The sequence below is a fragment of the Melopsittacus undulatus genome, chromosome 9 (assembly GCF_012275295.1).
Source record: "Melopsittacus undulatus isolate bMelUnd1 chromosome 9, bMelUnd1.mat.Z, whole genome shotgun sequence".
NCBI classification, from domain to species: domain Eukaryota; kingdom Metazoa; phylum Chordata; class Aves; order Psittaciformes; family Psittaculidae; genus Melopsittacus; species Melopsittacus undulatus.
This window is the reverse complement of record NC_047535.1, coordinates 20,477,597-20,499,792: the sequence shown is the minus strand read 5'-3', so window position 1 is coordinate 20,499,792 and position 22,196 is coordinate 20,477,597. Positions and strand designations below refer to the sequence as shown.

The window sequence follows — 22,196 nt, the reverse complement described above, 5'->3', positions numbered from 1 at the left end:
AGCTAAAGCAGGAACTTTCATTTCAGCCTCTCTCAGGCTCAGTCCTTGCAGTGTGGCTGTTATCTTTAATTTGCTCTTGACTAGGTAACTGTTCAGCGGAACAGCACACGGTAGCAGATCTGCCGATGCACAGAAGGATGTACTTTGTGTAGTACCAAATTACTTTTATTTCTGATACAGAAAAACACAATGGATTTTTTGTGTGCTTTTACAGAGCCCTCAGAAGATTTATAAACTCATAGTAACATTTGCTGACTGCCAGCGCAGAGTTCCCTAAACAGTGTGGGGAGCAAGTAGGAGGCTGTAGAAAAGCAGCAGTTTGGTGAGTTGGACGATGACTCACTCTGCCTACTGACTGCAACGTGGCTGATCTAAAAAGATACTTCTGCACCCCGTATTTTTATAGTCAAAGGAATAGTACTTAGCAGGTTGTATAATATGTTGTTAGTCATTCTTGGTCTTTGTCTTGTGAGTAATGATTTGATCATTATGTGGTCTGCATAATCAAATTAACTGGTATCTGTCTTATTTGTATCTGGAAAAGTAAATGTCTCATACTTGACTGTGTTTCAGTGTACATCCTGTTTCCTGAAAACTGTGATAAATCCACGTGTAGAAGTTGAGCTCGAATTGAAGGGGCTTCTTGCATAATGCATGAAGCCAGAGTTTGACGATGTCTGCTAGCACTAGGGATAATGTCAAAGATGACAGCCCTTCTGTGGGTCACTTCTGTTGCCTTCTCCCAAGAACCAAGCTATTTTAAAAGCATAGTTGTAAAGCACTTAAGAAACTAGTGTCTTTGTGTTTCCCTCTTTAAACTTTGTGGGAGGAAGGAATAAAAGTGTTGCTTACACAAAACAGTAGTCTTGGGAAGGTGACAGTTTAGGCTAAATGAAAACAGAAGTGCTTGTGTGAATAACTTGTTTAGCACGCATTGGGGTGATAAATCCTTCTTTTTCTTGATAGTATAGTCCAGGTGGTCAGAGCACGAGTAAAGAGTTTTACAAACTTATGTTTGTTTTAGTGTGTATTTTCAAGATGGGCAGTTGGACTGACGGTTATGACTTTCATTGAAACTGAAAGTGTATAAACTGAACAGGTGTTGGTGTCACTCTTTGTAAATAGTAGTATTTTAAAAAATCCACCTTATTATTTTCCAAAGTTGAAAAATCTCTGTAAAACGCAAAGAAGAATATGCAATTTTGAGCTCACTTTTGGCCTGAGGAAAGCCTTATTTTCTTCTGGTTGATTACCCCTTAAATAACTATTATCTTACAGTGAAAGAAAGTTTGGAGTTAACTTTTTATTTTCCCTCCCTCCTGTCTGCTTCTGATCCCCAGGACTGTTTGTCTTAAATGTCTGTTTGCTATTAACTCATGATAGGGAAACTAGTTCAGCAGCTTCCCTGGCCCCTGGCACAGGCGATGCTCCAGGAGCTGCAGTCCTGGCAGGGGGGCCAGGTCAGGGGTGATGGCAGCAATGGGGCTACAGCATGTGAGCAGAGGGCTGTGCTAAGTGAGAGATGAAACTGATGTAGTGGAAGAAATGTCTTTAATGTGAAAGAGAAGATGGGTGTAGTTGTGGTATTAGCTTAGAAGTAGGATTTTATTGTGTAGACAAGGATATATGAACCTGCTACAGCACTGTCATCTATTACATTTCCAAAGTAGAATTTTCAGTGGCAGTAAACAAAACATCAAGTAAACAACATTACTGAATCTTAATATGCTTTAGTAATGGGGCATTTTTGCTAGGACAATCTCCAGTTGTCTTCACTGTATTCATGGGATGTACTCTGGTTGCTAGACAGGCTACCTCCTGGTCAGCTTATTAGGACTAGATCCTTTTATGAATGATAGCTGGGCCCTGCTTCCTGTGTCTTTGGGATTAAGTAATTTGCTCCGAAATTGCGTAGGAAGTTTTGTAGCAGGATCAATGAAGTTTGTAGCAGGATCAGGTCAAATTGAAGGCTGTGATGGGTTGTTTGTATTGTCAGTATTTGTTTTCTTAGCTATATCACTGATTCTGAAAATCATTATGTGCCTTCTGGATTAATGGTTGTCTAGTGGAAGGATATAGTATAAACTGATTAAAAATGCATCATTTCAGAGATACAGAATGAAAATTTTAGGACTCCTGCTTCAGTAAGCAAGTGGGCCATAATTCTGTTTCTCCTTGAAAGCAGTAATGTCATTACTGCTTTTGTGTTGTACTGTTCTGCTGCCTTTGTTTAGTCATAACAGTAGGGGGTAAAATCTGAGTTACAGTGAAGCAATCGGCAGATCTTACTCCTTGCTGCTCATAGACATCTTTCGGAGTCTGTTCCTGTGCTGTTTTATGGAACTAGCTAAAAGAGAGGTTTCAGATGTGTGACCCAGCTGGTGCAGACCTCTTTGGTATGGCTGCATATTGAAGACATCAGCAGTGTGAAACAATAAGCCTGATTATGGGGAAGAATACAACTGTGTTTAGATGGTCCCCAGGGTATAAACCACAGCTTATTGCAGGGTATTTGAACAGAGGCCTTGGACCTCTGTTAACATGATACTATATTATTATATATTATACTAACATTATATAAATATTATATAATTTATAATATATATCATGAATTGCATTAATGCAATTCATGTTAACATGAATTTAAAGTGTTAGTGTGAGCTACAAGAGCGAATTTCCATAACAGTTTTTTGGCAGGGGGTTGACAATGAAAGGGAAATGGGCTGGGTTGATGTAAACTCTTTTACAGGCAGCAGCTCAGAATGAGTGAACCTGAAAGTGGTGTATATGAATGAGAGAGTATTTTTAGGTTTAAAGAAATAAAATGAAAAATCAAGAGGCTAGACTTCTGGGTTTTATAATTGTGAGCAGAGTTGGATAGTCACCGCATCAACTTTAGGCTAAATTTCTTCCTTTTTCTTTAAGAAGACACATATATATATTGTAAGAAGGGATCCTATTCTGTTTTCTTAATACTGATACAAATTCAAGGTAGTTACCTCATTATGTCTGTATGAAGGTTATAATAACTCTTGTAAAACACTGTCTAAAATTAGGGGTTTTGGCAGCATGTGAAGAAAGGAATCTCAAGGCAATAGATACATGTGCCTGGTAAAGAAAGCTTTGAAGATCACCCTTCTGGCAAGGTACTGTACCACATCAGTGGAGCACAGCTGAATGCTTTTCAGTTTAGAAATCCTCTATTTGGTGATCTTTACTGAAAAAAAAAAAAAAAACAACCCAAACCCAGCAGACGATAGCATGTGTTTGCTCCTTCTTTGCTGTGTTTGCTATGTGGCTGTACAAACACCTGCAGGCAGGTGGTGTGGGGCAGGAGGGGAGGGAGTGAGTCCTGGGGCACTGGGGCTGTGTGTCTTGGTGGCAATCAGGCTTGAGCCTAAGGAATGGTAATGTTTAAATGTGGTGAAACAGTCTTGTTTCTATTTGCCAGTGTGCCTGCCTTTATTTTTTTCCTGTATGCAATTCTGATTACTTTAGTGAATTGAGGCCATTATTTCCAATATGCTAATAATTTGTCAGCTGCTCTTGCTGCCCGGTTAGGAGTGGGAGACTTGTTTTGCTTGGTCCCGGTTGTCCCACTGAAGTGCCGGCACAGTTTTAAGGGAGAACATTTGTACAATTAATTCTGAAGTGTTGGGATAGTTTGGAGAACTTAGAGAGCTGGATGAAGAGCTGAAATGGGTTAACCTAAGGTTGAACAGAAGACATTTAATGTTTTGATGTGACCTATAGTTGTGGGGGAAGAGCATGCAAGTGACTTATAATGGAATTGCCCAAATCTTGCCACAGTGTGCAAAGTATGCCTTTGACTCTTTGTGGTATTTTGAGCTTTTAAAAGAAATGAGGATGTTATGCACAAAATGCAACCTGTGGTCTTTATGACTGCATTCTGCTGCAGCAGATAGGGACATTTACCAAGGAAATTACCACTTGTGTTTTCATAAGTAGAAGTTGCATTTGTTAGACTATTCAAAAATAAATTATTTCTGGAAATGCCCATATGTATGGAGAAATGGATATAGAATGTATCAGTTACTATGTAAAATGTAATTGTGTAACTGTTACTTGTGTAACAGTTACTGTGTAAAATGTCTCTTTGTAATCTAAGTTGTGTGTGAGGTAATTGATATGGTAATGTTTGTCTAATATGTAGGAATTACCCATGTGATTCCTGTAGCAATTAATTTAGAGGGGCCAAATTATGATTTGATTTGTTAGTAAACTTTATCCAAAACCAGAAGGATTTAAGCTTTATAAGCAGCAATGGATATGTGCTGTATATTGTGGAAAGTCACTAAATACTAGGAGTGCACAAACCATTACTATGTTTCTGTGAATGGTACCCAGTAATCTCTTATTATGATTAAATAGTCAGATTTTGGCTTTGAGTAAAAATTCAGTGGAAAGAATTATTCCAGAATTTAGTGACTAAGGTGCAGGATATGAGTGTTTCTGACTTGTCTTAACAGCTGTATTGGAGAATTACCAAGTTTTCTGTGATATTCCCTTCTTTATTAAGATTCAGTAAGATTTTTCGTTGTGTGCTGTATATTCTCAGCAGGTTATATCTAAAACTTTCACAATACTTTTTTATAAAAGATGGTTGGTGATTATCATTGGTTTTCCTCCAAGAGTATGAAAAGGCTATGCTATTTTTGGTTAGTTCAGCTTTTATGTTCATTTCTTATTTTGTAGCTAAGCACTGAAATTGTATATTTAGAGAGACTTAAGTAGCTGGGGGGGAGAGGAAGACTTGTGTATGTGCTGGAATACTGATTTATTTTTCTCTGCTTTTCAGGTTGTCACGGAGTAAAATGGATGGTAGCTTTGATTGTGATTGTGGTGAGCTGGAGCCACCTGATCATTAACAGAAGGCATCTTCTGTAAATCAAGAGCTGCCAGTTTCCCATTTAACTAGACTGTAAACAAAGGAGAGAAAAAGGAGGAAGAAGAGAAAAGGTAGTGCTTACCAGCACCATAGAATGACGCTGCTCAGGACCAGTCCAACACTGAATGTATCTGCACTGTGAGGAGGAGGATGTTAATAGAAGCCTATTATGTGCATATTTATTCACATTTTTGTTAAATGTTAACCAGTTTAGCCCAGTAGAGCTGAGTGCATAGTATGTCATTTCATTCCGCTTGAGTTTCTTGTATTTTCTTCAATGTCTGCAGAAATGCTGCACCTTTCTTGAACTATGAATGCTGCAATCTTTCTATCTTATGCTCGGTTTGAGTTCTAGAGCTTACGGGCTCTAAATTCAAGGGGACACAACAGGCCTGGCTGGCTCATAATGAAATGAGAGTGTCAAGAAACCATCTTGCAGTCAAAGCCAAGTGTTTCTTCTCCCTTTCCATAAGACCTTTCCTTCAGATACCAGTGGAAGTGTCTCCGCGTGTTTACAGAAGCTTAGTAGTTTGAGAAAAGAGAAACGTAAAGAATTTAAACATGGCAGAAAAATTTGAAAGTCTCATGAACATTCATGGATTTGATCTGGGCTCTCGGTATATGGACTTAAAACCACTAGGCTGTGGTGGAAATGGCTTAGTTTTTTCTGCTGTCGATAATGACTGTGACAAAAGAGTGGCTGTCAAGAAAATTGTCCTTACAGATCCCCAGAGTGTTAAACATGCTCTACGTGAGATCAAAATTATTAGAAGACTTGACCATGATAACATTGTCAAAGTATTTGAAATCCTTGGTCCTAGTGGAAGCCAGTTAACAGATGATGTGGGCTCCCTTACAGAATTGAACTGTGTTTACATTGTTCAGGAATACATGGAGACAGATCTGGCTAATCTGCTAGAGCAAGGCCCTTTACTGGAAGATCATGCCAGACTTTTCATGTACCAGCTGCTACGTGGGCTCAAGTATATTCACTCTGCAAATGTTCTGCATAGAGATCTCAAACCAGCTAATCTTTTCATTAATACTGAAGACTTGGTGCTGAAGATTGGTGACTTTGGTCTTGCACGAATCATGGATCCTCATTATTCCCACAAGGTATGTGAAGAGTAGGAATATTCAAGTGATGCTCTCACAATTGTCCCTTCTTAGAGTAGTGTTTTTCTCCCTTTCACAGAGGTAGATAGTCTGTGGAAGGTCTCGTTAGCGGATAGGATATCATGTTAGGTATCAGACAGTAGAACTGGAATGCTCGCGAATAAAGTAAAGCAGATCTCTTTCTGATGATGACATGTTTTATCTCAGACAGGACTACTGCAAGCATAAGATAAAACTTTATTTTTACTGTCTGTGTTCAGAAAAGCAGATTTTTAGCACTGAATACAGGACCCAAGATTAAGAGCAACATTTAGAGGCATAACTACCAGAAGCGGTAGGAAAGTTTATATGTGATGCATTCATAGTGTGCAAGTGGGGCTACTTCCTGGGATTGTTTTAGATGTTTCACAGGAGAGTTTGTTATAATCTCTGTGTTTATTTGGCATCTGGGAATAAAAAAGTTTTGCTGCAGTACCTCATTTGCAGTACCTCATAATGAATAGTGTGATATTTCAGCATTGCTGCTGTGCACTTGTAAAGACACAGCTGTTATATTTTAAAAGACAGAAAGGCACAGCAGGGGACACATGGTAGGACCTTGAGACCAAAACATCTTATAGTAGTGCATTAAAAAATAAGAGCAAGGAATTAAAAAACCCATACCTCTTAAAAATGTAAGTAACCTCTTTTCATTTTTTAATCAATTTAGGGCCATCTTTCTGAAGGATTGGTTACTAAATGGTACAGATCGCCCCGTCTTTTGCTTTCTCCTAACAACTACACTAAAGCCATTGACATGTGGGCTGCAGGTTGCATCTTTGCTGAAATGCTGACTGGGAAAACCCTCTTTGCAGGTGGGTAGAATAGAAATATGTTTGTGAATTGCTGCAAGGAGCGGTACTGCATAATTATCTTCCTCCAGAAAGGCTGATTCTCATGGGTAATATCACTAGTCACAGACTTATCAGGATATGCTATATTATCATGCATTTATATAAGCAAACTAAGATCAATGTATTTATAAAGCAAGATGTTTCAATTTTTGTTACTCATACCAGTGTGTATATAGATCACAATTTGACTTAGTACTCCTATATGGAAAGCTGGCTGTAATTAGGTTAAGCTGAATTTATTGTATACCTATGAAGTGTTCTAAATACATGTGTTTTAGTGAACTGGTGTATCCAGGGACTATCTGAGGATTATGAATGCCCTGAGCATTATATAAAGATTTTTTTTAAGTACAGTCAACCTAATCACATCTCACTTTTTTATGTTTAATTACAGAAGAGTGAGCCTTTTTTCCCCATTCCCAATTTTTTTTTATCATCTGCAGGTTTGTTTGGCCTGACCTTTGTTTTATTGGTCTAGGAAGGAGACTTAAGATTTAAAATTTAGTGTGACATACCAGAAGAATGTGTAACCTCTTTTTAGATAAAATCAAACTGTCATTTGCATTGTAGGAGATCACCCCATAGGCTCCACCTGCTGTTAGGCATTCAGTCCATGGGAGCAGGTGAGCTAGTCTTAGAGTAAACCCCAACATGCTTACTTTCTGTAAATCCTGGAGTCTCAACAGCAGCTGCCTTATTCAAGCTCACTCTTGGATTTGCTTCTTTTGGTCTAAATTACTAGAGTAATACAGAAAAAACCTCTAAGAACTGAGGTTGCATTTCAAAGTTCACATTCCTTTAGATACATGCGGACTAAAACCGCATCTTCTTACCTTTGTATGTCAGGGTAATGAAATTGAGAGCTTCTCCCATTAAGTACTGTTAATGAAGTTCTGTCACCTTGGAATCATTATTTTAATTAATTAAAATTAATCATAATAGTTAATCATTAATCATATAATAGCTAATAGAAATCAGTGACTATTATGCAAAGAGGATTTTCTTAACTTGCAGTGAGTTGCTAACTTTGAGTTACTAACTGTTGCAGTAAAGTTCACAGTGTATTAAATGCTCAACTGATAAGAGATTTATTATGTTTCCATTGCATCAAGCAGTTCTGCTAGAAAACAGTGAAACAGAGGAAGTCTCCAGATTTCAGTGCTCAGCATAGATTGATTGCACCTGCTAGCATTTTTTGCTTTTTGGTTTTGAGTAGTGTTGGTATTTGCCAAAAGTTTTTATTGGTCCAATAGCTGTGCAGTGAGCTAGAATTCTGGGGGTTTCCAACTTGGTCTTAGTAACCAGAATTCATTTGGGGTCATGTTTTCTGCAGTGGCTTTGTCTTGGCTTTTCTTTAAGTCATCTGGCAGATGTGTTGGTAGGATGTCCAGTGCAGACTGCTCAAGTGAACTGATAGTGTGTAGATTTTGAGATGGTACAATCTCCATTTATTTCTGTATTTAATGTCACATGCATCAGTATAAATGATTTCCCAGAGCTGCTTGGTGAAGGAGAGAAACACTGGCATGAGATAATTCTATGCAGTTTAGTCTGCTAGTTGACTTTCTAGGGCGCTGTGTGCTTTTGGAGTTGAACAATAGACTGAGGTAGACAAGCTGTATTTCTGGCTGTTCCAGCTACATTGGTACAGCATATAGATGCTGTCCATTATTCAGAATTGACCTGCTATGTGATTCTTGCAGTTTACTTACAGTTCTTACCCAAGGAAATTTCAGTAGTGCTAAAAGTGTACTATAATTTCAATCCTAACACAGTATGTGAATACAAATGGCTGTGTCCTGTAAGATCTCTAGCTGAGCTAAACAGCTGGTTTTATTAATAAGGGATATAAAATTCAAACTGAGGTCAAATATTGAATTAATTAGGTGGGTCAGTTCAAAGGAGGAGGATTGCAGCAGTATAGTATATAACAAAAAGATAGGTTGTTGCTGTAGAGTACTTCATGTTGAAGAGATTCTTGCAAAAGCTTAAGATTGGGTCATTTTATCTGTGTGTAGCAGCACTGTAATTCTTCATACGCTATCGCATTTTTGAAAGCTCTTCAGATTTATCATTTAAATTTAGAACTCGAGCCTTTCCTCTGTTGTAGGACATAATAGTCTTTTGCTAAAAATAGCTACTCAGAGCACAAAATTTTTACATGCTTTTCATATGCAGGGATCAGAAGTGTTTGAAGTTGAAATGGCAGCTTGTGTTTTCTCTGGGTGCTTAGGTGCGCATGAACTTGAACAGATGCAGTTGATCCTAGAATCAATTCCTGTCGTACACGAGGAGGACCGTCAGGAGCTTCTCAATGTAATTCCAGTTTACATTAGAAACGATATGACTGAGCCACATAAACCTTTAACTCAGCTGCTTCCAGGCATCAGTCCTGAAGGTAAGTAATTAAGAAAAATACTTCCTGTGTTTCAAAATCATAAAATAGTGAATGTGTGTGATTGTTAAAAGCAAGTGTCAGTTAGAAGAATCTCTGCGTTCTCTGAAGGAGGATTATCTATTTGCATGATAGCTACTTGGTCATCTTTGGAGTGGAATTGTGAATCTCTGCTAGGCCTGTTTGCACTGGAATTGCTCTATTTTGAGACATTGGCCTCGTAAATATAAGGGAGCACTGGAATGGAGTCAGTATAAAACAACTGCCTTTCAGATGTTTTCAGAAGTGTCCCCCAAGTGAACTGACAGCAGTGTTTCCTGGTAGCTGTAGGTGGATACTGATTCAGCTTGAAGCTTATTCTTAGTATATTTTCCCACTTGAAGTTAAATTGTTGTTGATCATAGGTTTGATGTCTACTTTTCTATCTTTCTTATGGCTACAGAATGCATACTTAGCAGTAAACTGTCAAGAGCTGATACTTCATAGTTGGCTATTTTCAAGGAAATGCACACCTTTAGAGCAAAGTTCTGCACCTTAATCTTAAATTCTAGATGTCTGAAATGTAATTTCTCCCCTATTTACTATAACTTTTTTGCTGCAGCACTGGACTTTCTGGAGCAAATTTTGACATTTAGTCCCATGGATCGATTGACAGCAGAAGAAGCTTTGTCCCATCCTTATATGAGCATTTATTCCTTTCCAACGGATGAGCCTATTTCAAGTCATCCTTTTCACATTGAAGATGAAGTTGATGATATTCTGCTGATGGATGAAAGTCACAGCCATATTTATAATTGGGAAAGGTAAATTTATCACTTACTGAATGGTTACGTGCTCAAAGAAATACTGCTTTATAGTCATAACTTCCTTTTGTGCTTGTTTCTTGTCAAGTTGACCTGAGAACAAACTTTTCCCTTATAGGCAGTGCCTTGTCGTTGGGTTTATAATTCATGAGAGTGACTTGGCAATGCTGATGCATTCCTGAGATGCACTTGGCAGTCTAGAATCTAAAGCTAATCTCCCCATTACTTTTTTTCCCAAAAATATTTCTCTAAAACAATTTTAAGTATGAATGTCTCGTCCAATGCTTAGTGCATGTTATAGTAAATAGATTGACAATAGTTATTGAAAGTCAGTTTAACACACTTTAAGGAAGAGTTCTGTAGATGAAGTGAGTTGTCATACATAATTCTGGATTTAAATCTGTCAGACATGTGTATGAGGATTGTTTTATGCCAGATTAATTTAAAAGCCTGGAGGACATACCCAGTGAACTGAGGAAAAAATTTTATCTGTGTTAAATTGTCATTATTCTGTAAGAGAATTTCTAAACTTAACTCTCTCTGTCTTGGGAGTGAGAAGACTGGTTTTTAGCTGCTAACACTTAGGAAATTGTTTTACAGATACCATGAAAGTCAGTTTTCAGACCATGACTGGCCTATTCATAATAACTATGAAGCTGATGAAGTTCAGCGTGATCCAAGGGCTCTCTCTGATGTTACTGATGAGGAAGAAGTGCAAGTAGATCCTCGCAAATATTTGGATGGAGATCGTGAAAAGTATCTGGAGGATCCTGCCTTTGACACCCACTTCTCTACTGAGCCTTGCTGGCAGTATTCAGATCACCATGAAAACAAGTATTGTGATCTGGAATGTAGTCACACTTGTAATTACAAAATGAGGTCATCTTCATACCTAGATAATTTAGTTTGGCGAGACAGTGAAGTTAACCATTACTATGAGCCCAAGCTTATTATAGATCTTTCAAACTGGAAGGAACAGAGCAAAGAAAAGTCTGATAAGAAAGGTAAGTCTAAATGTGAAAAGAATGGGTTGGTGAAAGCTCAGATAGCGCTTGAGGAAGCATCACAGCAACTTGTTGAAAAAGAAAGGGAGAAGAATCAAGGATTTGACTTTGATTCCTTTATAGCAGAAACCATTCAGCTTAGTTTACAACACGAGTCTACTGATGTTGATAAATTAAATGACTTGAATAGCTCAGTGTCTCAAATAGAGTTGAAAGGATTAATATCAAAGTCAGTAAGCAGAGAGAAGCAGGAGAAAGGAATGGCTAATTTGGCACAGTTAGAAGCTCTGTACCAAACCTCCTGGGACAGTCAGTTTGTAAGTAGTGGGGAGGAATGCTTCCTCATAGACCAGTTTTGTTGCGAAGTAAGGAAAGATGAACAAGTTGAAAAAGAAAATACTTACACCAGTTATTTGGACAAATTTTTTAGTAAGAAAGAAGATGCTGAAATGCTAGAAACTGAGCCAGTAGAAGAGGGAAAGCTTGGGGAGAAGGAAAGAGAGGAGAGCTTTCTCAGTAACAGTGGAGAGCTCCTCTTCAACAAGCATCTTGAGGCTATAGGTATTCCTCAGTTTCACAGCCCCGTTGGTTCGCCGCTGAAATCAATACAGGCCACATTAACGCCTTCTGCTATGAAGTCATCTCCCCAGATTCCCCACAAAACCTACAGCAGCATTCTGAAACATCTAAATTAAAACACTCAGCAGACATTTCTTTTATATTCATGAGATGTGTTTGTCTTTTTTTATTACTAGTGTAAGTAATTTTTTTACTTGAATCAGATGGTGTAATTTTGGTATGGATTTCATTAGTTTTCTGTTTACCATTGTTTTTACAATCCAGAATTACTTTCTATACATAAGTTAGTTTTGTTTTTAAACTGGCATGTCGTTTGCACACAAAATTAAAGAATAGAGCAAAATAATGCAAAATGCAGGAGGTAACAAAAAAAATGCACTAAACCAAGTAAAAAAACCGTTCAGTAAAACAGTGTCCATGTTTTGCAGAAAAAGAACCTTGCCTTGAAATTTACACAGTGAGACTGTACATAACTGCATGAAAATATCTATTTTTCCCAAAACATTTTTTCATTCATGCGTATTTTAGAGTTTTTCATACTGTACACATTTCTTAGACACATGATACCAGCAGCAACTGAAATGAATGCAGAATTTGGTACGCATGTGTTATCTACCTCAAGGTAACAGCAGTATGTGGCAAAACATTAACCACCCATAGTGCTTCTCATTATGCACTTCTATTTAGCCAGCATTATTGTAGTAGCTATTCTTATTGAAAATCATTCAATATTTATAAATGTTCTGGTATGCATTCTTTATAGTGAAGTGTTAATATGCAGCACTTTTATTTATTTTAGCAAATAAGTATATTTCTGTAATTATAGAAAGTCAACTTAATTTTTGAGTTACTTTTCAGATAAAAGTTTCTGTTTAGCACTATGGTTTTATTGCCTACATAGCTGGATATATATTAACATCAGCTTATTCTGAGGCTATCAAATACATTCTTTTTATTTTTATTTCTTAGTTTTCATTTCAATGAAAGCACTCACTGTGTATAGGAATTTGTAATTGGAGGTGCTTGATCTCGACAAAAGAAATTAGGAATTGCTTTATTATCAAATGCTCCTAGAAGTCTTAATTGTGTTCATTTTTAAAGATTTTGTAATGTTAGTTGTGTGCATGGAAATAATTAAGGTACAACATTACTGTAGGTTAAAGTTCTATATGGTGAGACATTTTGTTTTTACTGTATGTTTTTACTGAATGATTCCTGTCCCGCTCCCACCCCCCCTCAAAAGCAAGCATGACTAAAATTAGGATAAATATAGCATGTAGCATCTCAGTCTTCTGAAAATTTGTTTTACCTTCTGATTATTTTTTAAATACTGGATGTATCATTGGCTCCCCTGTTTAAAACGAAGAACAAATAAAAACATGGCCAGCAAAAATGACTGGTGTTGCTTTGTGCAATGTAAGATAAAGAGCTGCTGCTGTAATGTTGTGAAAGGCAGCACTCCCTCTACTACATTCCCGCTCAGGGAAACAGGAGGAATTGCTTTCTCTAGGAGTTTACACTAGATGTGCTGCTGCTGGGGGTGCAGCGTCCTAGTGAAAGGAGCCTCCAGAAATGTAACTGTCCCAGTGCACATGGCCTGTAATAAAGAGAATATTGTGTAATGGTATGACTATGGGTGTGTGGGTGTGCATAGCATCAATAATCATTTTTGTTGAAAATACAGCTGACTTGCAGGTGTAAGTGAGCCTTACTGTTCTATCAACTTTTTAAACATAACAGCATTAAAGCAGAAAAGCTGCTGTAAGCATCTTCATGTTGCGGGCAACATGGGATGAAGGCGTTGATGCAGGTCCTTCAGCCAAGAGCCTGTGAAGCACTTTCACAAGGAGTGGGACCAGGTAATTCCGATGGGGTTTTCAAAATGTGCAGATCAGGTCTCTGTTGCAGCAAGCCCTAAGATCAGTGAGTATTTCTCTTCCAGTTCCTCCTGTCAGAGCCGTTCCTGGGGGAGCTAATTACCTGTGCAATAAAGCTACATCTTTTGGCAAACCCTGCAGCTTTTTCCATGATGGTATCTTAGTTCCTTCAGTTTTTCCATCCCTCCTCCTCTGGTAAGTAGCACAGACACAGTTTGCATAAAGCAAGGAGGTGCCCTTCAATGTGGCAGACAGTGGTCACTTGGGGAGATGGGCCCCAGAGTATGTCGTTGGGTATGGCATGGGAATGCTTAGCTACATCAGTTTGTATGTATGGGGCTGTGGGGAGGAAGAAATAGCTCATTGCCTTTTCTCCTAGGCAGGGGACTGTGGTAGGTTTTATTGAGATGGAAAGCAGTGGGTGGGGAGTGCTTAGAAACTGGAAACAAATTTCAGCTTGAAAACACATCTTCGGCAAATGAATCTTCTTTATTTGTTTAGCTTTTAAGCATACCAGTGACACCCAGTGGAACTTGAGCCTGTAATGGTAGAAAGGGAACGTTTTTAAACTCAAAAAGGGAGATGCTAGCACTGAGCTTAAATCCAGCACAGTGCTCTCACTGCCTTGGACTTCTTGCACTGGGGACACAATGCTGTACAGGTACTGCTGGCTGCATTGGTGAAAACCCTGCTCCCCTAAATGGGCTCCGTTGTTGGAGGTTTCAGCTGGGCAGTCAGGCTTATTACTTGGAAGTAATTTCCTGTGTGGAGATGATTAAAGAGAGTAAAAGTGCTTTGTAAGACAAAGTGAAGTCTACTGGTAGAAAGATACTGAGTGTGGTGGTGGTTTCTCCCTTGGCAAAGCAAAGGAGTCCTGTGTTAGGAGAGCAGTCTGCGGGCAGAGCAGGCTTTCTTGGAATGCTTCCAGCGGATAGAAGGTGGTTTTTGTCCCACACTTGTCAGCTGTGCCCATCCTAGGGCAGTTACATGTGTCACCCTTTGGCTGTGACCTAGCAACTGATATGTATAATTAAAGCCTCTTCCATAATTTGTTTTTAAACTAGATAAAGGGGCTGCTGTTCCATGCCAAGGTACTTGCCAAGTAAAATGGAACACTCTTATTTAACAAAAAAGCAGTAAGGAATGATGATACTAACCATCTTTTCAAAATACCTTTTCTTCTCTCTGTGGTCTTTAGTGGAAAGGCAGCATTTTAAAGTATATCCAACAAGAACTTCAGCTAAAAGAGGTGATGTTTACCCTTATGGAACAGGCCAGGACAGAGCATTTTACATGCGCTCTGCCATCACATGAGATCTAATAATTGCAGAGTGGCACAATGCTGAACAGTTTGTCCTGATCAGGAGTTGTCAGTCATGGTCAGTTAACTTCCTCACAATTGTATTTAATTATAATTAAATGAGAGTTGCTATATATACCTTAGCTATTTATATGAGACTTTGCCCATGCGACTGTTAGGGTATGAGTACAGCATGAGTTTCCTCCATGGCCCTGGTCAGCAGGACAGCCTCGACCTGCAGCAGTAGCTCTGCCACCTAGAGCTGAGGTTGCATGCCTTAATTTACTTTGTTTTCCTGTCACCTTCCTGTTGCTTTTTCTGTGCTGCAGCAGTTCTTAGAAGCGTGGCTGATACCTCATTTAAAACCTTGCAAAGTTCTCACTTCAATCTGGCTTATTGCCTGGAGATGTTTACAAACAGGTTTTTAATACCCTTTTTTGTAGAGGGGAGGCTTCTTCCTGGAGAGTTTTTCTTCCATATGAAACTGATGTTATTCTGGGGCTATTTTTGCTGTCTTTTTCTGTCCCCTTCTAAACTCTGCGATAGTCAGAGGTAACAAGTTTTTCCATGTGTGGACTTTCATTCCCTATTCTACAGGCATGTATACTACAAACCACAGAGAACTGTACTTGGGGTCCTTAGGAATGCAGTGACATGCTGTGGTTCATGTTATTTCTGGGTATCAATAGAGGGGAAAAGCATCCTTGAACTAAATCTGCTCTTGCAAGTCATCTTTATTTATACTCGTGTTGCTTTTCTGTTGCTGAGGTTTAGAAGTGCTTGTCAAGCCTTCGCTTAGGGTTTATATGTAATTAAACAGTAAACTGTCCTCATTCCTCCAAAGATGCAATCCTGAGCAAAGCAACCCTGAACCAATTTGCTCCTTATTCTTTGAGTTACCTCAATTCTTACAAAACCCTGCAAATTCCTGTTTGTTCTTCTGCCAGTGTTTGCGTCAGTGAGTGGAATAACCTGGGAAGTAATGCTGCAGGGTATTTAGCAACAAGCAAATAATCCAGATCACCACAGCACTCTTGGGCTTCCATTCCCGTGTCTCTATATTTAAAGTGGTTATCTGCTTACTCCAAGTGCTATTTGAGAACTCCTTAAAATATAGACTGTTGAAAAGTTCAATGACTTCTTTTGACTGAGAATTAACATCACTGATGAGGTGGTTTGCATGCACCATGTGCAGGGGGGAGCTCTGCCCTGGTAGCCCATGTGGACGTTGTGCTTTGCAAATAGCTGTCTCAATAGCCAGCAGCAGGCACATAACACCACTGGCTTTCCTCTGGAATTTGTCTATTGCATCCTGACTGGAAAGCAGCCCTTCTATAGAGAACTCTGATAATAAAATTCCTCTTATAATCTGTGTGCTGGTCTACTGCAGCCAAAATCACTTTTAACCTTTATGTCACCCGGCCTGGCTGTTATGTGTGGTATGAAATACAAAAGTCTGCTTTTTGCGGTTGGGTGTGGGACAGGGAACTTATGACTTGTCTGGCTTCAGAGCCAGTGATACTGCTTTTGACAACCCGCTCACCTCCCCAGCTTTGGTTCTCTTGCTGATAGAATAAAGGTGCTGAGCTGTGGGTGCAGGACTGCAGCGGTGCAGCAACGCTCCAGCTCTGGCTCTTACATGACTTGTTGTAACTTCTGGTTTAGACTTCTATAGACTTACAGTAGCCATTCATGGACTGTAGTCCAAGGCATGTGGACATTCCACTGCCTGCTCGGTTAAAGATTGGAGGCCACTTTCAGAATAGATGTGATACAGGCCTTCCTTGGTACCTGATTTGTTCCTCAAGCCATACCCCAAGGCTCTGGTGCTGTGCAGCATGGAAGCGCTTTTGCCACCCCAATCCCACCATGGCTGGTGCAAGGTCAGTATAAACCCAGTCATTTTCCCATGCCACCATCCTCACAGCATCTTTCTCAAGGTGTGTCTGTGCTGCAGGTGTAGCCAGGGCAGAGTTTCTGCTTTACCAAATGGTTGATCCTTAGGCACACTTTTACTTTGCAGCTGAGCCTTCAGGGACTGATGCTCCAAACCCAGACTCTGTCAATAAAAGGACATTGTCTTGTTCTTTTGGGTGCTGTTCAGACTGGATTAGAACTCAAATCTTCATTGCTAGAGGCTGTAGAGGAACAGTGTTTCCATTTAACATCTGTTGTGAATTTTATCGGTTTTAATCTTTTGAATCCGTAGAGTTGAATAACTGAATGACAGATTTATTGTGACTTCTGTGTTTGGATATAGATTTAAACGGTACAGTTCTTTAAATACCTGGATAGCTAGCAGAGACATTTTTAAAGCCTGTGATTAAGAAAGTAGATAGGTTTGTGTTTTCTTTTGTTATGTCTGCCTCAGATTTTTTCCAGCTAATGCTACAGTCTCATAGTGAATTTGATGTTGACACATACTGAAACATTGGGTTACTTCCATGTAATACATTATCTTTTGCACCCTTACATGTGATATTTCACTGATTTTTCCATCATTTGTTTTTCTTGCTTTATGCAGAGAGACTCTCAGTTGTTTGAGTCTCTCAGTTTTGTACACCTAGCCCTGTGAAGCAGCAAAGTGCAGTTCCATGCAGCTATTGGAGTGCAGAGTGGACAGGAATGTTCTTTGGGTATTGCCGGCCCTTCTGTCCTTATTTCTATTGGCCTTGCTAACCACATCACCTAGCACACAGCATCGATTTCCAGTGAGACAAGATATAAAATCTCACCGTGACTGGCTTAGGGACCTGTACAGGGCAAGGACATTCATCATCCAGGACAGAGGAAATACAGGAGTGAAGCAAACCCTGAAGTCCAGAGTGGAGCTGTGGCAACTGGGCAGCCACTGAGCAGCTCACACTTTGCAGCTGCCAAAAACTCACTGCTAGCATTCGTGTGTGGCTCTTGAATAGCTCATCCGTACCTTGCATCAACTTCTCTTGTCCCAGTAAAAGCAAACCGTCAGCAGCAAAGCAGGTTTTTTGGTTCTTCAGTTGCCATAGAGCAAAATATGGAAGCACAGAGCTGCTTGAGCCATTTAGTGGTTGAGTGAACACAGAATGGCTTGATGTGAAGCAGGCATTTGGTCATGGTAGGGGTTTTGAGCCAGTAGCAGATACCAGTGCCTGGAGGGAGAGGAGCCAGGAGTGACCAGGGCCGAGTCCAGCTCATCCCCAGGAATGCTGGTATGGCCCGGGGAGGAGATTTCCGCCCTGGCTGCCAGGAATCAGTCTGTGTTGGCATGGACAGGATGAAAAACACGATGGGAAACAGGGAGATTAAAATAACCCCAGTGAAAACAGGATGCTGGAAAACTGGTCACAGAGTGGGGCTGCAGGGCTGGCTGGGCAGATGGTGCTGGGAGGCTCTCAAATGGGGGCTGTCCGGGGGAGAACACCCGGTTCCCATGTGCCTATAGGACACACCAATGCCCTGAGGCAGAGGCTGTGCTGGCAGCAGGCTGGCGTTTTGTGTTCCCAAAATATGACTGATTACAGCTATTTACACCAATGTATTCGCTCACCTTCTCTCAACACCTGCCTTCTCCCTTTCTCACCGGATGAAGGTCATAAACCATTCCCTGCAGCACAGCAGTCTGGCATCGCATTTATTTAATTGATATGACCTCGCAGGCGCTGCCAAGCAGCAAGAGGCAGCTCTATTTCACAGCTCGGCTGTCACCAGGGAGCTGTATTTCTCTCCTGCTCTCCGAGCTGTGATCCGTGGCTCCCTTCCAGCCGCAGACAAAGTAAAAACGAAACTGTTTTTTCTCTTGCTAACTGTCTCTTCCTTTCAGGGGCTGACAGCAGCAGTTACCGGTGCAGATTTACAGCAAAGCTGGCAGGTCCCTGCAGACAGGGCGTTGGTTCCCAGTGCCAGTAGCTGGTTTGTGACCATCAGAGGTTTTGCTGCTGATGGGTGCTTGGCAGCTCATCGAAACCCTCACACACCCATCACTGAGGCATTTCTGCTCCTCTGCAAGCAGGGAGAGGTTTGATGCCAGAGGCTGGTTTCTGCCTGAGAGAATGTGGTGGGCTCATGAGAGGTCTTTACATTACAAAGTCCCATTCTCCAGCCCATGTAGGCCATGCTCAGAAGCAAGCACGAACTCAGCCCTAACTCCATGATGTATGAGTTCACTGAGCCAGTAGAAAATATGTAATAAAATCTCTGAGTCTAAACCAAACTGGTTTATTCCTTAAGATACAAGAAAAATTGATCTTTTCCATGAGTCCGTGCTGCTATCCACTTTTTAACCTTCCACTGTCAAACTGAATCTGCTGTGTACATTGCAAGCCGTGGGTGTTTGTCAACGCAGAATCGAATGCACAACGGCCCCTGGGTGAGGACCATGTCATCAGCTTTAATCAGCTGGGCTGGTCAACACAGAGCAATTCTCCTTGGTCATCTGGTGATCTCCCAGTTAGGATCACAGCTTGAGAGGCATCACTGCAGTGCTCTGCAGCCTTTCAGCAAAGGAAGGAAAGCTCAGTAAGTGACAGGCTCCCTGGCTCTGCCCAGCACCATGCAGGTCCTCTGGCTGTGCACCTGGGCTCCACTGGCTTTCCCTGATGTACCTGCAAGTTACTTTCCTCATCCATGTTCCAGATGATTTGGGTCCTGAGGATGCCAGCCTGATTCGTGTTTTCTGTCACCTTGGTTTCAGTTCTTCCATGCTCAGTGGGACAGATTTGCTCTTCAGGTCCAAAAACCTCAAAATGCTCATCCATGTACATCACAGATGTTCACTACATCTCTTGACTTTTATGGCAGGTGAGAAACAACAGAAGATGATTGAGGGCTTAAAGTGAAATAATTAGCTGGAGTTAGTGGCCTGCCAGGCCCAGGAGCTCAGGGGGATGCCCAGCTCCTTTAACAGCCCCAGTACAATTTTTGTCCAAGCAGAAATTGAAAAAGCATCTTTTTAAGCTGAAATTCTTCACTATTGCAGGTTTTGACATGAATTTTGTCACCTGCTGGTGGTGTCACAGGAGAGCTGGCTTCAAGCCTGGGGAGCCAGAGCTGGGGAGCCCCCTGCATGCCAGAGGGGAGTCAGTTTCATGTTCATGTTAGTTTCAAATGTTTGGAGGTAGAAATCTCTCCAGGCACTACTTTAATCCAATTTACAGTGTCTGGCTCAAGTGAAGGATGAGAAGACTTTGCTCCAGCTATTGGAGCAGGGATGTGCCTCTGTGGGGAACTGGGCATGCAGGCAGGGCACTGCCCCTGTCCCCTGGGAGCAGGCGGCTGAGTAGCCAGGAGGGCTTGGGAAAGCTCCTGCTGGCCAGCACAGGCACCCTGTGAGGACAGTGGCAGTCGGTCATCGGCCCACCGGTCTTTCCCTGCCTTCTCCTTAAAATGCCCATGAAGCTGCTCTGAAAAACAAGTCAGAGACTCCACTGCTCCTGCCTTTGGGTAGTTTTCCATCAGGGCATTTGCTTCCAGGTGTCAGGGACACCATCTCAGTGCCGCACACCACCCCACTCCCATTGCAGCTCACAGAAACTGGAGACAGACGCTGGAGTTTGAGTCACCCTGCAAGAAGCCTTAAGATAAGGAATAAGTCATTTAGAGCTTCAGCTCTTACTTTGTCCCTGAAATCTATGCAATGTCATGGCCATTTATAGAAACTAATGAACCACATCATCTGAATATGGAGCAGTTGCAGTGAGAATTGCAGCAGTGATAGTGATTGAAGGTAGCGTTCAGATGAGAGCTCAGTGCTGCTCCTTTGGGAGGGCAAAGTGAGCCAGGGAGCAGCGCCCTATGACAGAGGTAGCATTCATGACTTGGGCCAGCAAAGAGGTCTCAGGGATGGCATCACCATTGTGAGGTGGGATATTCCACTTCTCTCTTTGGGAGTTTCTAGCTCTGGGAAGCTGAGGTGGGACCAGCATCCAGCCACTGCTTAAGGACTTGTTTGCATGATGGTGCTGGAGCCCACCACACATTGCTGGCAGTGGCCACCACAGCACTTCTGTGCAGGCAGAGACTGCCTTCCCCTGTGAGCCCTGCTGTAAAGCTGTGATGAAGCCCATGTGCATCCATGGCCCAACAGCACAGTGCAGTGCAGTCTTATTACAACCCAAAGCAGTTTGTTCTGGCATGTGACAGGAAACAAACCTTTTCACAGCCACAGCAGAGCTGGCCCAAGGTGGCCATGCATCCAGAGTGATTCAGCTGCATCCAGTGCAGTTGTACATGTATTTTATGGCCAGCGTCACCATCCTTCCTGTTTTTCCCTCAGAGGTGGGCTTGGGGAATCATAAATTCATTCAAAAACACTATTGCACAAATGCCAACATCAGTCATTTTATATTGCTAAATCGTCAGTTCCAGTTAATGGGGTTTTCAGTTTCTGAGAACACACTGCAGTCGCTCGGGTGATGTCAGTGGTGTTCTTGCCTGCTATTGCAGCCCGGATGTCGGGATGCTGGCCAGGCAGTGTGAGCTGCTGCCTCTGCTATGCTGGCAACACATCCAGAGCACTACCAATGAACGTTTCTAAATACGAAGGCAGCACTGAGGAGGAGGGAAACTTCCCCCAGGTGCAGTATTCTGCTATTGTCAGGGCAGTGTGGAGTGAAAGCAAAAAGGATTTCAAGACTCCTTTTGGCTGCCTGTCCAGGCTCTGATTATAAACACAGACCGAATGCACCATGCCTGAACCAACCCCTCCCCCTGCCCAAACCTTAAGCCAAAGGACTTAAATGAGCTCTTATGTAACACGGTTTTAGTGTTTCCAGTAGAAATAGGTGTTCTAAATATAAGTGATGTGCAGATAAAATAGGCTTATATAAAATGCTTTTACATTTATATAACCCTTTGTTGGCATTGCACCCAACAGCTCCACCAGCCAGCAGCCCAGCGGTGGGGGTAATGGTGCCACAGTGCCCTGCTCAGATGTCTGCCTGGCCATGGCTGTGGGACTGTGCTGGCCTTTGCAGCCACAGACCAATCCCCATCCCATCCCCAACCTGCCAGCCAGTGCCTGTCCAGGGATGGTGCCTGCTGAAGGGACATCGTTTGGTTGGTACTTGTTATGTTTGGATCCCTTCCTTCTCCTCGCTCACAGCAGCAATTGCAGGATACTCTCATGGTGTTCCCGTTGGTGTCAGCTCCTGTGAGGACACCCCCATTTTCCAGCAGCAGTGCTGTGATAGTGGTGATTATCCAGACTCAGCAGCTGGATGCTATAGATACAGTCCCTTGGGGTCAACCTCTTTGGTCTTTTAAGCAAAGGAAACTGTTTTGAATATTGAGAGCTGTAATTCTTCATCCCAGTGTGCACACAGGGATTGTGTGTCTATATAT

At 41.4% G+C, this 22,196-nt stretch overlaps 1 protein-coding gene across 3 annotated transcripts in view; it reads left to right on the top strand.

Annotated features, from left to right (window-relative positions):
- MAPK6 (mitogen-activated protein kinase 6) overlaps positions 1–13,092 on the top strand; it is a 28,624-nt gene extending 15,532 nt beyond the window's left edge. For all 3 annotated transcript variants that reach the window (XM_005145892.3, XM_031046181.2, XM_005145893.2), the window contains 5 exons: positions 4,820–6,025; positions 6,735–6,879; positions 9,152–9,316; positions 9,915–10,116; positions 10,717–13,092. In XM_005145892.3, the coding sequence (XP_005145949.1) occupies positions 5,471–6,025; positions 6,735–6,879; positions 9,152–9,316; positions 9,915–10,116; positions 10,717–11,815 (2,166 nt within the window). In that variant the 5' untranslated portion in view covers positions 4,820–5,470 and the 3' untranslated portion in view covers positions 11,816–13,092. The remainder of the gene's footprint in view (positions 1–4,819; positions 6,026–6,734; positions 6,880–9,151; positions 9,317–9,914; positions 10,117–10,716) is intronic.
- The last annotated feature ends 9,104 nt before the right edge of the window (positions 13,093–22,196 follow it).